The sequence below is a fragment of the Rhinoraja longicauda genome, chromosome 3, assembly GCF_053455715.1.
Source record: "Rhinoraja longicauda isolate Sanriku21f chromosome 3, sRhiLon1.1, whole genome shotgun sequence".
NCBI classification, from domain to species: domain Eukaryota; kingdom Metazoa; phylum Chordata; class Chondrichthyes; order Rajiformes; family Arhynchobatidae; genus Rhinoraja; species Rhinoraja longicauda.
This window is the reverse complement of record NC_135955.1, coordinates 87,307,833-87,332,850: the sequence shown is the minus strand read 5'-3', so window position 1 is coordinate 87,332,850 and position 25,018 is coordinate 87,307,833. Positions and strand designations below refer to the sequence as shown.

The following is a 25,018-nucleotide window of genomic DNA, read 5'->3' as shown; positions in this document are numbered from 1 at the left end:
ACCGAGCGGCGGGTCGGGGCAGAGCGGGGCGGCCAGGTACCGAGCGGTGGGGCAGAGCGGGACGGGCAGGTACCCAGCGGTGGGTCGGCCAGGTACCCAGCGGTGAGGCAGAGCGGGTCGGCCAGGTACACCCAGCGGCGGGGCAGAGCGGGGCGGCCAGGTACCGAGCGGTGGGTCGGCCAGGTACACCCAGCGGTGAGGCAGAGCGGGTCGGCCAGGTACCGAGCGGTGGGTCGGCCAGGTACCCCCAGCGGCGGGTCGGCCAGGTACCCAGCGGTGGGGCAGAGCGGGTCGGCCAGGTACCCCCAGCGGCGGGTCAGCCAGGTACCCAGCGGTGGGGCAGAGCGGGTCGGCCAGGTACCCCCAGCGGCGGGTCGGCCAGGTACCCAGCGGTGAGGCAGAGCGGGTCGGCCAGGTACCGAGCGGTGGGTCGGCCAGGTACCCCCAGCGGCGGGTCGGCCAGGTACCCCCAGCGGCGGGTCGGCCAGGTACCTCCAGCGGCGGGTCGGCCAGGTACCCCCAGCGGCGGGTCGGCCAGTACTCAGATAGTATTTATTCACAAAATGCTGGAGTAACTCAGCAGGTCAGGCAGCATCTCGGGAGAGAAGGAATGGGTGACGTTTGGGGTCGAGACCCTTCTTCAGACTGTATTGTGTAGTATTCAGGAGCCTGATGGTTGCTGAGAGGAAGCCGTCTTGAATTGTATTTTTTATTATTATTAAAAACGAGAGCTGTAAACAAAAATTAATCCATTCCAACAAACAATCGAATACAGAATAACATTGTGATAATTGAAAAGACTGCGAATTAAATGACCACCATCATTGCTACCCCAATATCATGTTCCTCCCTTCATTGGGACGAGGAAAGTCTCGTTAAATGAACAGATTGAAAAAAAGAGCTGAAGGCAAGAATTCATAATGTGGTATTGTTGGGAATCGTTTTTTCCCCATACTGTTAACGATTAAACAAATGCATATGCTCTAATGCAACATTTGATTTCAATGGGTGATGAATTAATATATAGTCTCAGAGGCGGGTCGGCCAGGTACCCAGCGGTGGGGCAGAGCGGGTCGGCCAGGTACCGAGCGGTGGGGCAGAGCGGGCTCCGGGCTCGCCGGTAGGACGGACAGTTGGTCAGTGACTGCAGGCCTAACACTTTGAGGTACAGGGTGGAGGCGGCGGCGAGCCCCTGAGAGCTGAAGGGAAGCCGCTGTTCGGACACGGGGCGGCCCCTCGAAAACCGTCCCGTGTGAGAACCCGCCGCCGTGGAGTTTCCAGTTTGTAGGTTGATGAAGGAGATCAGAACTGCCCAGGACAATCTCAGAAACATCACCCGGGTGTACGAGTGGGGCGCGGGTGGAAGAAGAGCTGCAGGAGAATGTCTTTACTTGAGCTGAACACAAAGTGCTGGAGGTACCTCGCGGGTCAGGCGGCATCTGTGGAGGGAATGGGAAGGGACCCGACTCGCTGCTGCCTGAGTTCCTCCAGTACTTTGTCTAAAAAAACAGCATCTGCGGTTTATTGCACCTCTGACCTCAGTTTCATGTCTCTTCTGAAAAATCCACGTGAAGCTCAGACTGTCCCTCATACAGACACACATTGACTGGAAAGATTAACTCTAACGTTGTTCACGTGTGTTGTCTGATCTGTGGTGCATTTCCGAATTTCTTGTTTTTACTTGTGATTCCAGCTTCTGGAGTTTATTTTACTTTGCCATTGTTGCCGGTTGTTGCTCTCCGTTTTACAATACGATACGATAGGATAGACCTTACAGTCTGTGCAAGATTGTTGAGGCATAGTGCAATGGCTCAAAAAAATATAGTGAAGATAAATCTTCTGTCCATTCTTAAAATGAACCACAACTGCTGCAGAATTCAGTTGCAACCCTCCCCTCCATATTTAAAAGATCAAATCTCTTATTTCCAGAACTTATTTTGCAATTGAAGTCATTTGAAGTCTGTTCTTGTAGTGACCTGACAGCCAGTCAGCCGTCGTTGCTACCTGGTGTGATGTGTTGATGAAAACCATCTATCTAGTGCCAGAACTGTTCAAAGACAAGGTCAGAAATTTTCATTGATCATGGGGGAGAAATTTGCAATACTTTTGAAAATGCATATTTGCTCATTGTTTTGTGGAAAAACAAAATTACATGGTGTCGGCTTATTTTGGAAAGCATCACTGTCATTTCACAACAGTCGACAAAAACTCAGGGATGTTGCAGATTCCTCCATCTGCAGCCTCGAAATGAGCTTATTGTAACAATTGGTATCAAAAGCATGCAAGTCTGATAAGAAAGGTTACTAAAAGAGGAGGGAGAGAGGGCAAACTAGTTCTGTCATTCAAAGGAATGAAAGTATGTACATACTTTGGATTTTCAATTTAACACCAAGATTGATGGGGTTATGGACTCTGAGGAAGGCTGTCAAGGTATACAGTGGAATAGATGAGCAACAGAAATGGACAGAGAAATGGTAGATGCAGTTTAAGCGGAGCAAGTGTGAGGTGTTGTACTTTGGGAGAGGTTAAATGAATTAATGACTTTGCCCTTAACAGCATTGATGTGCAGAGGGATCTTTGTGTCAAAGTCCCTGACTCCCTGAAATCAACACAGGTAGCTAGAGTGGTAAAGAAGGCATATGGTATGCTTGCTTTGACATTGAGTGAAAGAGTCAGGAAGTCAATATAGCTTGATAGGACTTTGATTAGGCTGCATTTGGAGTAATGTGTGCAGTTCTGGTCGCCCCATTGCAGGAAGGATGTGGAGGTTTTGGATAGAGTGCTCAGGAAGTTTACCAGGATGATGCATGGAATAAGAGGTTTAAGCTACAGGGAGAGATTGCACGGATTGTTTTCTCTGAAAAGCTGTAGATTGCCGGGGAGACCTGATAGTATAGAAAATTATGACAGGCATAGATGGGGTAGACAGCCAGAATCTTTTTCCAGGATGGAAAAAAAAAATACTAGAGGGCATAGCTTTTAGGTGAGAGGGGCAAAATTTAAGGGAGATGTGTGGGACAGCCTTTTTTTACACAGAGGATTGTAAGTGCCTGGAACACACTGCCAGGGCTGTTAGTTGAGGCAGATACAACAGTGGCATTGAAGAGACCTTTGGGTTCGATCCTGACTACGGGTGCTGTCTGTACGGAGTTTTTAACGTTCTCCCCGTGACCTGCGTGGGTTTTCTCTGAGATCTTTGGTTTCCTCCCACACTCCAAAGATGTACAGGTTTGTGGGTTAATTGGCTTGGTATAAATGTAATATTGTCCCTGGTGTGTGTGGTAGTGTTAATGTGCGAGGATCGCTGGTTGGTGCGGACTTGGTGGGCCGAAGGGCCTGTTTCTACACAGTATCACTAAACTACTCTTGCTTGTTTATTAGTTTGTTTTGTACACACATATACACACATATACACACATATAAATATATTCAACTATATTCATTCATTGCCTTCTGTGGAAGGCGAAAAGGGGTGGGAATGGGAAGATGAAACTGGTGATGGGATTTCGTTGCAGGTGGTGGAAATGTCAGAGAAGGATTTGTTGGATGCGGACATTAGTGGAGTCAAAGATAAGGACCAGGGGAACGCTTTCCTTGTTCCATCTTGCGAGAGAGGGAGTGAGAACAGAATTCCGGGAAACAGGAGACGTGGTGGGTGAAAGATCGATCTACGACAGCAGGGGGAAGCCTGGTTTACGAAAGAAAGAGGGTATTACTGATGTCCTTGAATGGAAAGCCTTATCTTGGGAGCAGATACGACAGAGACGGTGAAATTAAGAGTAGGGAATGGGGTCTTTACAAGAGGCCAGGTGGGCGGAACAACTGTGGGGGTCAGTAGGTTTGTAGTAGACGTCAGATCTAAATGTTGCTTCTCACCTCAGTTTTAAATGGCCTCCCCTTTATTCTCTGCCACAGAGGGCAGTGGAGGCCAAAACACTGGATGGATTTAAGAGAGAGTTAGAGCTCTAGGGGCTAGTGGAATCAAGGGATATGGGGAGAAGGCAGACACGGGTTATTGATTGTGGATGATCACAATGAATGGCGGTGCTGGCTCGAAGGGCCGAATGGCCTCCACCTACACCTATTTTCTATGTTTCTAAAGAGTAGGTATAAACGGGTCCTTTTCAGAATGGCAGGCAGTGGCGAGTGGAGTGCCACAAAGCTCGGTGCTGCGGCCGCAACTATTTACAATATATATTAATGATTTGGATGATGGAATTAGAAGTAACACTAGCAAGTTTGCAGATGACACAAAGCTGGGTGGCAGTATGAAATGCGAAGAGGATGTTAGGAGGTTGCAGGATGACTTGGACAGGTTGAGTGAGTGGGCAGATGCATGGCAGATGCAGTATAATGTAGATAAATGTGAGGTTATCCACTTTGGCAGCAAAAACAAGGAGGAAGATTATTCTCTCAATGGTGTCAGCTTAGGTAAAGGGAACGTGTTATGAGACCTTGGTGTCCTTGTACACCAGTCACTGAAAGTAAGCATGCAGGTACAGCAGGCAGTGAAGAAAGCTAATGGCATGTTGGCCTTCATAACGAGAGGATTTGAGTATAGGAGCAAAGAGGTCCTTCTGCAGGGCCCTGGTGAGACCACAGCTGGAGTATTGTGTGCAGTTTTCATCTCCTAAATTGAGGAAAGACGTTATTGCTATTGAGTGTAGGTTCACAGGGTTAATCCCTTGGATGGAGGGATTGTCATATGAGGAATGATTGGAAAGACTGGGCTTGTATTCACTGGAGTTTAGAAGGATGAGAGGGGATCTTATAGAGACGTATAAAATGATGAAAGGACTGGACAAGCTAGATGCAGGAAAAATGTTCCCAATGTTGGCAGAGATCAGAACCAGGGGCCACAGTCTAAGAATAAAGGGGAGGCCATTTAAAACTGAGGTGAGAAGGAACTTTTTCCACCCCGAGTTGTGAATTTGTGGAATTCTCTGCCACAGAAGGCAGTGGAGGTCAATTCACTGGATGAATTTAAAAGAGAGTTAGGTAGAGCTCTAGGGGGTAGTGGAATCAAGGGATATGGGGAGAAGGCAGGCACAGGTTACTGATTGTGGATGATCAGCAATGATCACAATGAATGGTGGTGCTGGCTCGAAGGGCCAAATGGCCTCCTCCTGCACCTATTTTCTATGTTTAAAGGGCAACTAGACAGATAACAAATTAGTAACCTATCTCACAACATAGAATGATACAGCAAAAAATACTCTCTAATTTGCCCTTCAAATGCTCACGAATATCTTTTTGTTTTGTTTCCCTCACCTAGATTTAGTAGAATGTTATCCTAAGTTGAAAAATATTTAAAATTGCTCTGATTTGGAGCCGACATTAGCCCAGTTCTATGAGGACAGAATATAAGGGTTTAATTTAGACAAATGTAGACTTTGAGAAGTTTATGCTCAACATTGTCATTGAGAGCACAATGAAGAGTGAAGGTTCTATCAACATGGGTTGATTGTTTAAGATGGCTAGGTAAGTATGAGAAATCGGTGCTCTTCATTAAAGTATAGAATTAAGGTTAATGGCAGGCAATAATTTCTGCAGAGTTATTGATCTCTGGTGTGGGGTGGCAGAATTTGGTGTGGGTGTGACTTGCTGCAATGTTTACTCTGGTCTTTGGCTGCACTTTGCATGCTGATCCTAGAGGATCTTTTAAATATCTATTCCAATCATAAATATGTCAGGATTTCTATCGGACTACTGAACTATCCACCCATAAGCTCAGGTGTAGTCCTGACCTTCAAATCTATCTCATTGTGAATGTTGGGCTTTTGTTATGTAACTGTGATGCTACAATACTGTAAACTATATTCTGCAATTGGGGATTTTTCTGTTTGTACTATGTTGTATTGTGTATGGCTTGATTTAACTCATGTATAGTATTTGATTTGACGCAGACAAAGGCTTTTCACTGTGCAGTCTTGGTACACATGACAATAATAAACCAATATCAATCCCGGCAGCAAGGAAAGATTATGTTTGAAGCTTCTCTTTATAACCAGTTACATGATTGATATGGGGGTGGCAATTGTATGAGGTGGGTAGAAAAATGTGCTGATGGGATGGTTTGAATTCAATTATTTCATTGCACAATGTCTGAACTGCATTGACCAAGGCCTGCTGGATCTCCCAGTTGCTAACCATTTTAATTCCCATACTTGCCTTTCTGTCCTGAACCTCCTCCATTTGCCAGAGTGAGGCCATATGCAAACTGGAGGAACAGCAACATGTATTCTGCTTCTGCAGCTTACACCCAATCGTATGAACATTAAATTCTCCAATTTTAGGCAACCCCCAACCCCCTTGTCCAACCATCTGTCAATCAAAAACCTTTGCTCGGCTTTGTCCGGTCCCCAACTCTTCTCCAGCTTTCTCCCTTCAACTATAATTAGCTTGAAGTAAGGTGCCAGCACAAAGCCTCACCTACCCATGTTGTCCAGAGATGCTGCCTGATCCATTGAGTTATTCCAGCACTTTATGTTTTTATTTTGACTTAATATACTAGCTGGTCTCTTCCTATATTTTCTTTTCTCTACTTCGTATGGTGAGGTTTACTAATATTTTTCTTCTAGTTACCAAAAGGTGCCTGTTGTCTGCAGCTTATTTGGATAGTACAAAATGGGACCAGAGAAAGAAAGATCCTCAAAGCTTGGGTAAGTGAGAAATCATTGGGAATTTAAGTTGTATCATTTCATTGGAACTTACTCTATGTTCATGTTTATTGTTATAAGCACAACTACAGCGGGGTACAGGTATCATGAAAAATCTTGCTTGCAGCAGCATCACATAGCGTCAGACAACACACAAAAACAAATTTTACATGCAATTATACATAATTTACGTGTAAAATTCTAAAATAAAATAAGACTGCAAAAAAAGACATTTGTGCAAAAACAATTTGAAAAACAAGAGGTCCATAATAATCCAAGAGGTAGGACATAGTGTTCCATTGTCAAGTTGGTTTAGGGTTGTGTAGGTTAGTTCAAGAAGCTGATAGCTGTAGAAAAGTAGCTGTTCCTGAACCTGATAGTGTGGGACAGGCCATTGTACCTCCTGCCCGATGGTAGCAGTGGGAAGAGAGGATAGTGGGGATCCTTGCTGATGGATGCCACTTCCACAATTCGTTTGGTGCTCTGGTTGAAATTGTGTGTACTAAGGGCTTTTGGGGAAGGGCAGCAAATGGTGGGATTTACACCAATGCTCACATTTGAAAAATGATTTTTTTTAAACCCTTAACAACCTTCAATTGTATCATCTTTGGATGTCATCACTCACATTCTTATTCATTGGAGATTTTGTTTTCATATCCTCTTCTGTGTATAATTCTGAAATGTTCAGGACTCATTCAAGTTACATCGAGCAGTAAAAAATGCTGAATTGGCCCGGCTAGATTTCCAGCTATTGCATACCTCAAAATATGGCAAATGCCACAATGGGGAAGCATTTACAAAACTAGAATGTGCATCGAACAGATAGAAAATAAAGGATAAGAGTAATTGAATTGCACAGCACAGAAACAGACCCTTCGGCCTGCCATGACCATGCCAACCATTGAACTTATCTGTACTAGTACCATTTACCCATTAAGAAGAAAATACAAATGACAAAGGATAAAATAAATGAATCGGTTGAAGTACTCCCAGGTTTGGTAAAATATTAGGTAAAGTTCTCTTTTTGTTCGGATAACAAGGTGCAAGGCACTTGTATTTTTGGCTACAAAATCTTTTAATGCTGAAGGATAATGTGGCTTCTGTGCCAAGTAGGATTTTTTGGAATGTGAAATAACTATTATCCTATAAGGATGTCAACCCTCATTATCCCAAAACAATTTGATCTTTTTCCATTACAAAGCTTTTTATATGTGTTTTCCAATTAGGCAAATGCATGTAATTTATTGCAAATCCTCTCATGTGAAATGGAATTACTTTTACTGTTCTGTCCAAATCGAATTGTGTCTTTTGTTATTCTTATAATGTTTTTTTTCAGTACTCTTTCTGCCCAATCTCAATTATAATAAAACTGGTAATATAAAGCCTTTTGATCAAGAGCCATAAAATGTGCATTTTGTTAAAATTCTATAAATGTCAGATTAATGGTATTCACTTCTTAATTATGAGCATGAACCATTGTTCCAGTTGGCAGAAATAAAAATATATCAGATGATGGTATCTTTTTAAATGGCAATGAAAGTTTTCATAAACACTGATTTCTATACAAAGTAATTAAACATCTTAGAAATGTCATATAGGAAATTGTGTATATGATGCATCAGTTTGTGCAAATTTCCATAATCTATGTTTAAGGCTCATTACAGAGAAGTCATATAGAAAATAATTGGAAAAGATTGCAGCTGGCATTTACATTCCTGTTATCGCAATTTTCTTTTCTTCTATAAATCTGAAACAAGATGAACTTTATAATAAAGTAATAGTTTTAATTATATTTTAAGATGTATTATAAATTACCAAGTATTACTGATTTTGCCTGAAATATTGCAGAGAGCATTTTGAATATCCATAATTAAATTGCAAAAAGTAGTAAAATACATTTAATATAACTGACTTTACATAAGCAATGCTTTACATTTTTATCCTCCCATTTAATAGGCTAGTTGGTGTTCTTTCTTCAAGTTATATCCCTTATATTATGCACACACAGCATTGGAGAAGCAAATGACGACTGTGACAAAATTACTCAAAATCAGGGTATCAGAATAAAGAGAAATTTCTTTGATCTTAAGAATATTAATTTAAAATATCCACCTTAAATGTTTTTTTGCATTGATTTCTTCATCTTTAACAACTTTGTTTTCTGATTGGTTACATTCTACTTTCATTATTTACAAAATCTTTTTCAACGTGGCATTCCCCATCAAAGTTAAAAACAAAGAAAATCCTTTGATAGTTATTAATATTAGTATTGCTCAATCACTGTAGTTGAGTTTAGAGATACAGCATGGAAGCAGGCACTTCACCCCACTGAGTCCACGCTGACCATCGATCGCATGTACACTAGGTCTATGCTATCCCATCCTACACACTAGGGCAATTTACAGAAGCCAATTAACCTACCAACTTGCCCGCCTTCAGAATGTGGGAGGACACCAGAGCACCCGGAGGAAACCCATACATCACAGGGAGAACGTGCAAACTCCATACATATAGCACCCTTAGCCAGAATCGAACCCAAGTTTTTAGCACAGTGAGGCAACAGCTGTGCCCCTGTGCTGACCTTAAGCGTGTTATCATTTGTTCCTGGAAATAAAATTTCACAGAGATAACCTATATTGAATTGCAGCTGTTTTACACCAGGATGTAATGGAAGCTCTATTAAAAATGTCGACATCTCGTTTCTCTCCTTTTGCTATTTGATGCCTTTGATTTAATAATACTCCTTTGTAAGCCAGGTTACTGTATCTCTGCTCTTCCTTCACATCCATCTAATGTTTCAACATTTGTTTCCCCTTAACTTCGCCCTCCTATGGCAAACTGTGCCATCTAAATCTTTAACAGAGTAATCGAGCTGTACAGCAGAGAAAAGGCCATTCGGCCCACTTTGTCCATGCCGACCAAGCTACCATATTGGCCTAGTTCCATTTGCCTACATTTCGCCCATATCCCTCTATCCGTAAATGTCTGCCCAAATGTATTTTAAATGTCGCAATTGTTTCCACTTGTATAGCTTCCTCAGGAAGCTCATTCCAGATACGGCCTACCCTCTTAGTGGAAAAAGTTGCCCCTGAGATTCCTCTAAAATCACACCCCTCTCACCTTAACCTATGCCCTCTAGTTTTTGAATCCTTTACCCGGGATTAAGGCTGTGAACGTTCATGACCTTGTGCACCTTTGTATGGTCACCACTCAATCTGCTATACTCCAAGGAAAAAAATCCTAGCCATCCATCCTCTTCCTATAACCCAAACCAAAAGCCCAGATAATATCCTGGTGAATCATTTTTGCATCTTTTCTAAATTAATTATAATTACTGCCATTCTTCTTAAGCTGGGTGACCAGAACTGCACATTGTACTCCAGCTGCCAATGACCAAACCCATGGTTCTTGTTTCACATAATGTTTGCTTGAACCTTAAAGTTTCCAAACATGCCAACAAACGCGGCACGGTAGCGCAGCGGTAGAGTTGCTACTTTACAGCGAATGCAGCGCCGGAGACTCAGGTTCGATCCTGACTACGGGTGCTGCACTTTAAGGAGTTTGTACGTTCTCCCCGTGACCTACGTGGGTTTTCTCCGAAATCTTCGGTTTCCTCCCACACTCCAAAGACGTACAGGTTTGTAGGTTAATTGGCTGGGTGAAATGTAAAAATTGTCCCTAGTGGGTGTAGGATAGTGTTAATGTACGGGGATCGCTGGGCGGCGCGGACTTGGAGGGCCGAAAAGGCCTGTTTCCGCGCTGTATATATATGATATGATAACTGAAATGACCCACATTGGAATTACCATAGCACTGTGTATTATTCTTCTCTAAGAGTTGCAGGCTTTTCACATTTTTGAGCACAGCATCCTTCTTCACCTTTAATACTCTGTTTTTCAGATGTGTTGGACTGCCTTAACAGGTATAGCCAACAATTCTACTATAGTGGATTATCTTGCTGGACCAGTGACATTATTTTTGAGATCCTATAAGGGCTTTCTACTGTTTATGTACTATCTGTCAGTAACTTTATTTAAAAGCAGGACCTAAAATTTCATGTATGTGGTGAAGACACCAGATCAAGTCAACACCAGATCAAGTCAACACCACCTCTCCTGATCTTTGCACATACTCTAATCTGTCAATTGCTCATCGAACATCCTGTATTTGATTTCCTCCAGTATTAGAAAGATTAAATTTATTGTCTTTAGTTTCTATCTTGGATCCTTACTCATTATATTATGGTTTAATCTCTGCATCAACTCCATTGTCATTTTGATCATCTTGTTATTTTGAGGCAAAATATATCAAGGTCAACCTCACAATTTACTGCCTGAGCATCTGCTGCTCTCTAGGGTAAAGAATTGTAAAAACTTCCTTATAGAGCATACAAGGGTACAGCTTGTACCTTTGACCCACAATGTCTGTGCCAAACATGATGTCAAGACCAATTCTTATCTGCCTGCACATTATCCATACCCCTCCATTCACTGCATATCCATATGCTTGCCCAAATGTCTCTAATATGCCACTATCATATCTACCTTAACCACCACCCCTGGCAACACATTCCAGGCACTTACCACCCTCTATGGAAAGAAAACGTGTCCCACACATTTAATTTAAACTTTGCCCCTCCCACCTTCATGTCCGCTAGTATTTGGTTTTTCCACCCTGGGTGAAAGAAGTTCTGACTGTCTACCCCATCCAATTTTAAGACCTCTCATAATTTTATACACTTCTATCAGGTCTTCCCGTAACATCCGACATTCCAGAAAGAACAATTTATGTCTGTCCAACCTCTTGCCCAATAATCCAGTCATCATGCCTTTTGCTCTGGTATTTTATTTCATTCTTCACATGTTTATATTATAATGTTTTATTCTTAATTGTTTACTGTATGTCGTGTTGTTACTTGCGAGCAAAGCACCAAGACAAATTCCTTGTATGTATACGTACTTGGCTAATGAAATTTATTCAATTCAATTAAATTCAATCGTACTGATAAATCTCCTCTGCACACTTTCCAAAGCCTCTACATATGGACAACCAGAACTGCATGCAATATTCTAAATGCGGCCTAACCAAAGTCCTATAAAGCTGCAACCTGGCTTATATACTCAATGCCCTGACCTATGAAAGTAAATATATCACATGCCTCTTTTACCACTCTGTCTATTTGTGCTGCCACTTTCAGGGAGTTATGGACTTGGACCTGAAGATCCCTTTGCACATCAATACTAATAGGGGCCATGCCAGTAAGTGCATATTTTCCCCGTAAATTTGACCTCCCAAAGTGCAATAGACAATAGACAATAGGTGCAGGAGTAGGCCATTCAGCCCTTCGAGCCAGCACCGCCATTCAATGCGATCATGGCTGATCACTCTCAATCAGTACCCCGTTCCTGCCTTCTCCCTATACCCCCTCACTCCGCTATCCTTAAGAGCTCTATCCAGCTCTCTCTTGAAAGCATCCAACGAACTGGCCTCCACTGCCTTCTGAGGCAGAGAATTCCACACCTTCACCACTCTCTGACTGAAAAAGTTCTTCCTCATCTCCATTCTAAATGGCCTACCCCTTATTCTGCCATTTCTCTCCCCATTTCTATTGCTAATCTATATCCCGGTGTATAATTTGACAGCCTTCCTAACAGTCCCGATCACAGCAATCTTGGTGTCATCCGCAAACTTACTAACCAACCCCCATCTACGTTTACGTCCAAGTCATTTATGGATATACCAAACAGAAGAGGTTCAGCACAGATCCCTGCAAAACTAATGTATAGGAAAACTTTAGAGGGATATGGGCCTAAAGCAATCAAGTGTGACTAGTGAAAATGGGGCATCGTGTTTGGCATGGGCCAAAATCATTGACTACTTATCGTGAGACTCTATCCCCACTTTCTAGAAACTGAAGAAGGTTCAATGTGCTGGAGTAACTCAGTGGGTCATCCATCATCTCAGGAGAATGTGGATAGGTGACATTTTGGGTTGGGACCCTTCTTCAGCAGTTCCCTGTTTCTAGAATCTGCAGATGAATACAGCCTTTCAGTGTCTGCTCTGCCAGACCCTCTTAAAACTTTCTTCTTCAATTCGATCGTTTCTCATTCTCAATTCAGAAAACACAGACTCACCTTGATTATTCCCCAACATTGTCCAGACCGAAGTGCAATTTCATTTCAGGTAGTATTTCCAGTGAATAGGAGCGTTGTTTTAGGCTAGTGAATGGGATTAGTATACAAGGGTACTGGCATTGACGTGGTGGTCTTAAGGACTCACTTTTGTGCTGAATGACTCTATTTAATATTTCATTACATAGAATTGGCCAAATTGGCCTATGCTGATGTTTTATATACTGTTCCTTTCACTCCATTTAGTTTCCTCTTTCTGGCTCTCTTGATTTTACCATGTTTCCCTGAATAAATACAGACGAACACAAATATGATACATTAAATATGTTGCATATTGTGAAAGTGCATAGATTTAAATAGAATTTGCCCTTAATGTGAAAACACTGGCTTGACATTATGATGGCACTACTCTTTTTTTGTTTTGGACTGTTTACTCGTTGGTCAGTTTGTGCTGAATTGACATGAGGAAGTTAAGCCCTGCCTGTAAAACTGGGAAATGCATGCTTTATTCCCATTTGATTCCTATTAGAAAGTTCTGATTTAGAGCTGGAGATGAAATTGTGGAAATACTTCAATATTTTTCAATAGTGAAAGATTTCTTGAGGAATAATGTGGGAATTGTATACAGACCCCATCTATATTAAGCGTAGGAAGAATGCTGATGCTGGTTTAAACTAAAGATAGACACAAAAAGCTGGAGTAACTCAGTGGATCAGGCAGCATCTCTGGAGAAAAGGAATAGGTGACAAAGAAGGATTTCGATCTGAAATGTCACCTATTCCTTTTCTCCAGAGATGCTGTCTGACCCGCTGAGTTACTCCAGATTTTTGTGTCTATCCCCATCTATATTAAGTTTGTTTGGGTAACTAAGTTCGCCCAAACAGAATTTACAAACCATTACCCAAAATTGAGAAAGAAGAATATTACAGAATTTATGTGGGGGAAATAAATTATATATCAATGAAATTATTTTTTCAACACTCGTTTCATGAGGCATGCACAGATGATGTGGCTTTGCATTACAGAAAATGACCATACTGGCCATTTTCTAGGAACACAATACCCCCGTAACGCTGGGGTCACCTGTATTTAGATGATGTTTGAAGTGTTCTAAAACAACAGCAGGTGGCAGTGGAGGTTTCATCCCAGAGGATATTTTTATTACATCTAATTTTTGATTATTTAAAAATATGTACGGCATAGTCTGCCAAAATATGTGGCAGAGCTGAAATGGATCGTCAATTCCTTTTGTTTTTCTAATAATCATCAAATTCTTGGCCTTTTTTGTCCAAGAATTTCAGGCCCAATGTGGAATATATACTTGATTTTTATTAACTTACCAATTAGTTTGCATCCAAAATCAGTTTCTGATAGATTTTTTGAAACGATTGATGTATAGAATGACTTCAGGCTTGTATTGAAAGTAAAAGGTAAACACAAAATGTTGGAGTAACTCAACGGGACAGGCAGCATCTCAGGAGAGAAGGAATGGGTGACGTTTCGAGTCGAGTCCCTTCAGCCTGATGTCAGGGGAGTGGGCGGGACAGAGATAGAATGTAGTCGAACACAGTAAGACTGGTGGGAGAACTGGGAAGGGGGAGGGGATGGAGAGAGGGAAAGCAAGGGCTATTTGAAGTTAGAGAAGTCAATGTTCATACTGCTGGGGTGTAAGCTACCCAAGCGAAATAGGAGGTGCTGTTTCTCCAATTTGCGCTAGGCCTCACTCTGACAATGGAGGAGGCCCAGGACAGAAAGGTCAGATTGGGAATGGGAGAGGGAGTTAAAGTGCTGAGCAACCGGGCGATCAGGTAGATTAAGGTGGACTGAGTGGAGGTGTTCAGCAAAACGATCGGCGAGCCTGCACTTGGTCTCGCCGATGAATAGAAGTTGACACCTGGAACAGCGGATATAGTAGATGAGGTTGGAGAAGGTACAAGTGAATCTCTGCCTCACCTGAAAAGTCTGTCGGGGTCCTTGGATGGAGTCAAGGGGGGAGGTAAAGGGACAGGTGTTTCATCTCCTGTGGTTGCAGGGGAAAAGTACCTGGGGAGGGGGTGGTTTGAGTGGGAATGGACGAGTTGACCAGGGAGTTGCGGAGGGAATGGTCTCTGCAGAAAGCAGAAAGGGGTGGAGATGGGAAGATGTGGCCAGTAGTGGGATCCTGTTGGAGGTGGCGAAAATGTTGGAGGATTATATGCTGTATTGTATTGAAAATAGTTCATTATCTTCTATAGACAGTAGAACGTGACAATAAGGTAGAAGAAGAACGTTCTGAACAATGTTTTATAACCTCGCTGGAATATTGACTGACTGAGTACTTTGGCTGATGAGAACTGAGGAGCTTTTTCAATGGCTGGCTCATTAGAAGCAAATGTTTTTTGCAAATAGGATTGAACAGAAAAAAAGTCAAGGACACTGTCTTTGATATTCTCTCAAAAAGCAATTTAATTACCTGTTAAATAAATTATGTATATATATGAATTGATCATTTTTTCAATAGTTTACAGTGAATTTAATATATATGTTGTGTAATTTTATGTAAAAACAATAACTAGGTTCCAGGTGGAAAACAATTTTCAGATGAATCAAAACGCTAATACACTTCAATTTCTTTCGAGAAAAAATTTGCTCTTATTTTGATGTGGCTGGAAATATCTAATGAAAAAATACCTAATTAAGCAATATTTCTTTTTAATCAGCGGAATTAGCTGCACAAATGGACATGACATACGAAAAGAAACTTCCTGTCAGCTCTTTAACTATGTCACGGGTAAGACTATAAAAGCATGATCCATGTTTTGTGAATAATTATGTGTGAAACCTTTGATATGAAGGTGCTAGTCTAGATTTACTGTACAAATAACCTCTGCGATTCTTGTTTCTAAAAGATCCTATCCTTGCATAAAATATAAAATGGTTGAAAGAATGTGATCTGTACTTGTAATACGTAGAGCCATGCTATTTATAGATTTTTTAGTATTGAATGATCCTTGATGAAATATTTGTAATAAAATTAGCATTATTTGTACTATTGGTGAAAAAGGAATGAAACATTAAGGCAGTCCATTAATTTGCATGGCCTTATGCAACCATGAATTGTGCTTGCATATATGGTACATTTTCCAGGTCATATATGCATCAAATGACAATAAAATGGATTATAATAAACAAGGCTTACACCTCTTGATCACCCTGCCTGTTTGCTGCTGTGCAGCTCGCAACTCGCTGTCAGCATCAACACCATTGGGCATGCATGGCAGAAAACAAGCTATTTGTAAAGTAGCAGAAGCGGTGGTAGGTGGCATGGATAGGACACGGAATAACTGTGATAGGGTGAGGCCACTGAGGTCATAGAGATATGTTTTAATAAATTAATGCGAGTGGTTATTGGTTAATAATACAAACAAAACTGTAATGTGTTGCAAATGGTAGAACTGTGATATATCACCAACAAAGCAGGGTTGTACATGATTGTTTTTGTTTAGAGTGGAGGCCTGTGAGTGTGCCCCAGTGGTCAATGCAAGGTTGCCTGCTATTTGTCATTTATATTGGTGATTGGATGAGAATGTAGGTGGCATGATTTGTAAGTTTGTGCGCGACACCAAAATTGGTATTGTAGTGGATAGTGAGGAAGGTTGTCTAAGGCTATAACAGCATTTAGAACAATTGGGAAAGTAGGCAACAGAATGGCAGATGGGTTCAAGGGTTCAAAGGTCAGTTTATTGTCACGTGTACCAGTTAAGGTACAATGAAATTCAAATTCTAACTCTGTAATGAAAATAATTTAAGTAATACATTTTATCCAGGACAGGTGCCTGAAGAGTGCTGTAGAACAGAGAGACTTGGGTGTACAAGTACATTTTTCACAGTTAGACAGGTTATTGAAGAATGCGTATGGCACACTTGTCTTCATCGGTTGGGGCATTCAGTTCAATTGGGATGTCATGTTACAAGGCATCGATGAGATTGCATTGTCTATAGTTCTGCTCGCCATGTTACAGAATGCAGAGACTGGTGGGATAGAAGGTGAGCACCTAGGGAACTCCATCCTTGCTCTATCCAGGAGGACAGAGCTGAGAGCAGAAGTGAGGGAAATAAATGAGATATGGTCATGGGCTTTGTCCACCTTAATAAAGAGCAAGTCATAGTTCAAAAAGAAGGAAGACAGTGATTGTTGATTGATTGAAACAGCATGGAAACAGACCCATCGGCCACCTGTTCACACGAGTTCCATGTTAACCAACTTTTGCATCCATTCCCAATACACAAAGGGCAATTTACAGAGGCCAAGTAACCAACAAGCACTATGCCACGCTTGTATGGCAAGTCTGATCTTCATAGCAAATACCTTGGAAAGGGTGGAACTGGGACTAGGTTTCAATATTACAGTTTCACAGCAGAAACATTCTTAAAGGAGGCAGCATATTTTCCAGAATTTGTTCAAATTCCTTTCTGAGGATCTCTTCCCCCATCTTGCATGGCTGAATTTAGATCATCCGATCATTTGCTAAAACTACTAATCTCCATCTCTGTGGGTACACAACCCTCCCAGGCCCCATTCCACAACTCCTCACCTCTTTCCCATCGCTTCCCAGTTCTGGTCCTGCTCCAAGACATCAGACATTTCTCTTCGCACACTCCTCAATGGCTCACAGTGGCCACATTTCATTTGATTAAATCATGCCTGTGAGGATTTAATTAATTCTAAGGCAGTCACTTCAAAAATTAAACATATGACAGGCAGTGTTCTGACTACCGTTGTCTGTTATGATGTTCAAAGGCCTGCAGCTCCATATTTGCCTCTGATGTAATTATGATCCCAGGGCTGAAAACCTCATTAGGATTGAGGAGTTACGATCTTCATGGTCCTGCCTAACTGGCTCACCTTTGTCCCCGCAGAAGTGACACAGAAAGTTAGGACTCAATATCCCATATTATTATTTAGTTGCTACTTAGTTACTCGGGATTAGATTTCAGTAATGGTGTATTTTTTACTTTGTTCAATGGATTGTTTGAATTAAAACTAGTGTTCCCAATCCTTTAATACCCTTTATATTTTATACTCTCTAGTCTCAAAAAAGTACCAATGGACTTGCAATAAAATGCAATGTTGAGTACAAGTAAACTGCATCATTCAAGATGGATAATTTAGTTTCTTGCTACAGGCATACATGAAATAAAAAGATTAATAATGCACTAACTGATGCACATTAACAAAAACCCACATTTTCAATTGAGTGAAAGATTTTCTTTTTATTTTGCCTTCCAGGCTTGTTTATCTGATTTAATGGTAAAAGAAGGAAGTTGAATGGATTTTATTGCTTTGGCACTTGTTCTTTGTATTGTTGATAGTGGCAGATAGCTTTAAATAATGTTACTGTTGCTTTATAAAATAGGTTTGAGTATAACTAAATATTCTGAATTGTTCAACACCAGTAATAGCAATAAAGTTACTATTTTATTGATGGGCCGTAAGAAATGGGAGCAGGACTATGGGAGCAGGCCACCATTCAAAAAGATCACGGCTGATCCAATTTTCCTCAAATCCACTTTACCCCCTTCTCCCCCTGATTCCCATGTTAAAATATCTGTCAACTTTGGTTTTGAATATATTCAAAGGTTCAGCCTGCACATCTTTCTGCACAAGGAATTCCAACGATTCACTTGCACTGTAGAAATCTACGTTTTAAATCCACACCCCTTAAAATGAGGCGATGTCCTTTGGTCCTAGATTCTCTCAGGATGGGAAACTCTCTCTCCTTGCACTTATTCCAGTCGTTCTCTAAGAATCTTGCATGTTTCAAAAAGATTCCCTCTCATTTTTTTTAAACTTCATTCGGTACAATGCCAACCAGTCGAAACTTTCATACAGGACAATCCCTCTATCTTTTGGATTGTCTTCGTGGCCCTTCCTATGATATATCTTTCCTGAAATAAGGGGGGAAAAAAACATTACTTAGGATGTGATCTCACAAGTGCTGGAATGTTGTATGTTTGCTGGAAAACTTCCCCACTTTTATACTCCATCCCCCGTGAAGTAAGGGCCTCCTAAATAACCTGCTACACTTGCTTTCTAACTTTCTGCGTTTTATGTAACTCCATTCAGCATTCATGATCCATTTGAATAATAATTTGCTTTATTACCTATTATTTGTTACAAAGTGAACACCTTCATGTTTTCCCACATTATACGTTGTCTGTTGACTTAAGCCCACTAACCTAGCCTGTCAATTTCATTCTGCCTGCTGTTTGTAACATCCACGGAGCTTGCCTCCCCACCACGTTTGTATCATCATCAAACTAAGAAATACTTGTACCATAAATTCATGTCCTGTTTTATTTTATAGTTTGTTGACAACATTTCTACGAGAGAAGAAATTGACCAGGCTGAATATTATCTTTACAAGTAAGTATATTTTCCCTGTTTTCCTTAGTTTGGTGCAGAGAATTGTACTGTGACAAAGCAGAACTTTGTTCTGCTCCATGCTCATTGGCATAGACCCGATGGGCAAAATGGCCCACTTTTAGTTTAAAAGTAACTGAATGGATGGAACAAGTTGCTAAAATGTGAAACTTTTTTATTTTTGACAAGTTCTGAGTTCCAGTGAAAGTTTGTGAATGTGAAAGACATTCATTTTAAATCATTTGGTTTAAGTAGCATGTTTGATGACTGGTGAGCTGGGCTCTGAGCAGAATACTGCCCTGAACCATGATGGAAGAAACAGTGTGTCAAAAGGGCAGTTAACTGGCAAATGTGAGGTAGCACCAGATCTGCCCGTTGAAAATGTAATGTAAAATAAAGAAAATTATTTTAATCCTTATTAAAACATTCGTTAGGCCTCAGCAGAGCATTGTAGATATTTTCTTGCCTTCAGGTTTGAAGAAGATGTCAGCACCCTGAAAAGGATGTGGGAGAGATTAATGAGATTTTAGCAGATTAAAAAAAATACTGGATGGGCACGATTGAAAAGACTATACAGTCAAGAGCAGATAACAACAACAAATTGGATAGTTGTTTCAAAGTGCTGGACAAAGGGCAGCACAGTGGCACAGCGGTAAAGTTGCTGCCTTGTAGTGTCAGAGACCCGGGTTTGATCCTGACTATGGGTGCTGTCTGTATGGAATTTTATAAGTTTTTGTATGCATTGGTTTACTCTGGGTACTCCTGTTTCCTCACGCATACAGAAGATATGCAGGATGGTAGGTTAATTGGCTTCTGTAAAATTGTCCGTATCATGTAGGATAGAACTAGTGCATTTAGTCAGCATCGACTCGGTGGGCCGAATGGTCTGTTTCCACACTGTATATCTTTTTTTAAATGTCCGCAACCAGGTTGTATTATCCTGCATGTAGTGTGTTCCTATGAACTACCTTAAAACTTGTATAAGGTTGAAAAATGTATTTTTGTATCGCATTGAATCATGGAATATGATTCCATGAATCAAATACATCATATTTTTGAAAAACTTATTACTTTCCAACAAACAATTATGCATTGTATTGGTACTTATTATTAGTAAGAAGAATTTCTCAGCACATGGATTACAGGTAGAGTTCCATTGCTTTGTCTGGGTTTTTTTGTCGGTTCATGAAAAAATGCCACCAGCTATTATTTCAGCTTTATCCCTTCATTTGCTGTGTTCTGAATCATTGTGAAATCATAGTTTTGAAATTCATAGTCAATATCCAAGATATGAGTCTCGTAAAAATATGAAAATGAACCAATAAATATCCAACACGGCCACACAAACATTGAAATGGATTTGCCGCCGTCTTGTCTATATGCATGTTGGTTTTTGCACATTGAAGCATAGCCAGACTATCCTTTAAATTACAAGAAAGCAATTTATATAAAGTTAATATACTTTTATGTGGGTTGTGCAGTCTGAACACTTTATTTCTATTATATTCTTTCACAATCAGAAGTTTACGATTGTGGCGCATTGGCGTGCACAATATTAGTTGTAGTGTGCATTACTTTCCTACAATGTCACCTCCATTCTACATTCCTTGCTAAAAGAACACACGGACATTTGTGACCATTGTTGTTTTAGACGAGACTTATTTGCCTTGATGATGATTTTTGAATAGAATGCACCTCCTCCAACCTCATCTATTGCATCTGCTGCTCCAGATGTCAGCTTATTTACATCGGCGAGACCAAATGCAGGCTCAGCGATCGCTCCGCTCAACACCTGCGCTCGGTCCGCGTTGGCCAATCTGATCTCCCGGTGGCCGAGCACTTCAACTCCCCCTCCCATTCCCAGTCTGACCTTTCTGTCATGGGCCTCCTCCAGTGCTATAGTGAGGCCCACCGGAAATTGGAGGAACAGCACCTCATATTTCGCCTGAGCAGCTTGCAGTCCAGTGGTATGAACATCGGCTTCTCCAACTTTAGATAGTTCCTCTGTCCCTCTCTTCCCCTCCCCCTTCCCAGATCTCCCTCTATCTTCCTGTCTCCACCTATATCCTTCCTTTGTCCCGCCCCCCCTGACATCAGTCTGAAGAAGGATCTCGACCCGAAACGTCGCCCATTCCTTCTCTCCGGAGATGCTGCCTGACCTGCTGAGTTACTCCGGCATTTTGTGAATAAATACCTTTGATTTGTACCAGCATCTGCAGTTATTTTCTTATACTTTGAATAGAATGGGATTGGTTTAGATTCCAGCTGGGAGCTTTAAACAGGTTATCAGCGCCTCTGACCAAAGAGATGAGATTGTCTAAAAATGCATAAACATTTATGGAGCGTGTTGCTGTGCCAAATCAGCAAGATGACACAGGCCTATCATAATTTGGAATAAAGCATTGAGATTATAAAGAATTTAACTAATTTGATGCCTAAAGATGTTGGAACATTTACTTTGTGATTAGTCAGGAGAAATAATTACCAGATATATTAAAATACATTCAACTGCAGCAGATTATGTTATGAAACCAAAAAAATTTATTGCCACTTTATAATCCTAACAAAAAAGTCTGAGTTTTTGGTATTAAGGCAGATTTAAAGCCCATAGCTGATATAAATCAGGTGCTGTTGGAACTGCATTAGCACTTAGCCCAGCACTGGAGGAAATGTCATCACTGAGTTACTATAGCAACCACTCACCCCATCAGTCTGCTCAGCAGTGCTTAGCCTATCATCATTTCAGATTCCACATTGCACTCTACTTGTCAACCAATACATGTATGGGTTTTATTTTTTTATTTTTTCGTGTTTCCCTCATGAATATCTCATTATATTATTAACTTTGAAAATTAATAAAGTATATTTCAAATCCACCGTTATGCTTTTAACTTGTTAACATTTATTAGCACTTAGCCCAGCACTGGAGGAAATGTCATCACTGAGTTACTATAGCAACCACTCACCCCATCAGTCTGCTCAGCAGTGCTTAGCCTATCATCATTTCAGATTCCACATTGCACTCTACTTGTCAACCAATACATGTATGGGTTTTATTTTTTTATTTTTTCGTGTTTCCCTCATGAATATCTCATTATATTATTAACTTTGAAAATTAATAAAGTATATTTCAAATCCACCGTTATGCTTTTAACTTGTTAACATTTATACATAGGTGTTAAAGGTTTTATATAAATAGTGAAGCCATGTTGGAATTGCTTTATGTTGAGAACATCATTATCATGGGTCCCCTATAGATGTTGCATTGCTGTTGTTAATTTATAAGCCTTTATCCTGATAATTTCTGTGTTGGGTTTATGGACCTGGTATTTTGCTAAACCGTCAAGCAAATAGTTCTGTTTTCTTCCTATGTTGGTAATCTGTCATACATCTGGAAACCTTGGCCTGATTTCTCGCCTTCGGGCTCCCTTTATTTGACAGCATCCTGTCTCATCAACAAAAAATAGGTTGTTAGACTGTGGTCTTATGTGTCAGTCAGTTATCAGAGGCCATGTTTAAATGACCAACATCACTGATGTGAAGGCAGTCACACTTTGTCTCCCCTGATTTGATTCTTTTTCCTTCTATGTGCTGGAAAATTAATGAGATGATTATACTAATGAGCTTCATTGTTGAAAGCCTTATGCTTGTCAAATTGCAGCAGTTTCCAGTAGGAGGAAGCAAGATAGATTTTCAATTGCTTTCGATTTTCAAAAAGGTGAAAATCTGATTGGGTCATCTTCTTCCTCCCCCATCTCACTCTTCTCGATTGAGTGTTATGTTGAGCAGGTAAACTAATGTTGCCGATTACTGTAAAGGTTAATTGAAAGTAATCATATGCTTTGTGTAAAAGACCAACGTTTTATGTAAAGACGTATGAAATGGGGGCAGGGGAGAGCCACATGTCATTTCAAGCCTAATCTGACATTCAATAAATTCATGACCAATCGTATCTCAAACCCACTCTTCTCCTCCCCGTCCCCTCTCTTCAACCCCACAAAACTCCCAAATGCTTAATTTTCTTCATCGGGGTAAAATGTACTGTCCATCAGAGAAGAAATTGATGGGCTGCCTTTCTGAACTGTTAGTATTCTTCAGAGTTGTCTTGCCCACCTTTCTTGAAATGCATTGACGACTTCCCTACCCCTCTCATTGTTGCGTATCTTGATGTAAATACACAAGTTAATCTATAAGATGTCCACAATGGGATCCTTTAATTTCAACTGTGCCCTACCTAAACTAATGTCTTGTCAATGATCCCACTGGTGAACAACTTAAACATTCCATTTCTCACCTTACTGGGTACATCTCTATCTACTAAAACTCTTGTTTGCTTACTTGTTCCTTAACTACAGTCAAAACAGTACACATTAGTGCGACGATTTTAGGCCCACCTTACTCGCTGTCATCCCGTGGTCCTATGGAAGAAGTTTCATTGAAATTGGTGTTATATTTTTAACGTTATTCACATTTTAACGTTTAAAAAACTGCACATACGCATTTGGGGCCCATTGATCCGATACTTACGCGAGATGGCCGCCAGCTCCACGTATGCGCAGTTCGGGGAGGCTCGCCATTTTGTCCTCAGTGCATTTGGGGGAGGGTTGCCATTTCGTATTCAGCTCCCACTTCCCGCTAGGTGCTCTAGGCCATGGGCTTTCCATCGCTGCTGAACCCCGGAGCTTCCGCTGAGGCTACTGCCAAGCGGTTAAAGTTAAGACTTATTTTATTTGCTGCTGAGCCATGGGGGAGGGGGGAGGAGGATCGGGGGAGGGGGGGTTGGGGAGGAGATGGGGGGTTGGGGAGGAGATGGGGGGAGAGGGGTGGGAGGAGGGGACAAGAGGGGAGGATGGGGGGTGAGGGGAGGGGGAGAGGAGAGGGCATTTGCACCAATGTAGGAGAGGTTTGGACCCAACGGGTCCACTTGGTCTACTAGTACTAGTAGACTAGTACTTGGTCTACTAGTAACTCTAGTAGACAAGTTACAAGTCCAGTAACTTGTTCCTTTCAAGTTTTAATTAAACTTGAAAGGAACAGAGAAAATGTTATTTTGGTAAATCAGAACTAGTGCTATGTATATACTTGATTATATATTGTGGCTCCTTACATATTGAATACATCAAAATATGTATAAAGAGATTATTGCTAAGGAACTCACAGATTGGCTGTTCATTTCTCACTGTTTCAAAGCTTGGTGAAGAGACATTTGAGAAAGTTTCACCACCTCATCTGTCACATTTAGGATGAAAAGAACAAGGATCTTGGAGGGGCTGCATTTCCCCCAAACGACCTTCCTTGTTTAAGAAAGATCAATTGCCTTGGCTGAATTTGGGTTCTTTTGCACAGATCTGAGATGTTTGATGTGTATGTGAGTACCATTATTTTTGCCATTTGATGAAGTTGTCTGAGGAAGTAAATTAGTATTTATCTTCCTGTATTGCTCAGGATCAACTCTCTGTCCATATGTTAGTGCGGAAAATCTTTTTTTTCTGCAGGGAATAGCAACATGTATTCTGCACATGCACTAGAGTTATTGAATAATTGAATTGAATAAATTTTATTAGCCAAGTATGTATACATACAAGGAATTTGCCTTTGTGCTTTGCTCGCAAGTAACAACACGACATACAGTAAACAATTAAGAATGAAACATAAAACATTAAAACATTAAGAATAAAACATTATAGTTTAAACATGTGAAGAATACCAGAGCAAAAGGAGGCTACAGACTTTTGGTTGTTGAGTAGAGCTACTGCTCGTGGAAAAAAAGCTGCTTTTATGTCTGGCTGTGGCGGCTTTGACAGTCCGGAGTCGCCTTCCAGAGA

The 25,018-nt window shown here is 41.0% G+C and overlaps 1 protein-coding gene across 2 annotated transcripts in view; it reads left to right on the top strand.

Moving 5' to 3' along the window:
- mrps27 (mitochondrial ribosomal protein S27) overlaps window positions 1–25,018 on the top strand; it is a 72,555-nt gene that overhangs the window by 91 nt on the left and 47,446 nt on the right. For both annotated transcript variants that reach the window (XM_078397063.1, XM_078397064.1), the window contains exons 2-4: window positions 6,582–6,662; window positions 15,490–15,560; window positions 19,138–19,196. In XM_078397063.1, the coding sequence (XP_078253189.1) occupies window positions 6,582–6,662; window positions 15,490–15,560; window positions 19,138–19,196 (211 nt within the window). The remainder of the gene's footprint in view (window positions 1–6,581; window positions 6,663–15,489; window positions 15,561–19,137; window positions 19,197–25,018) is intronic.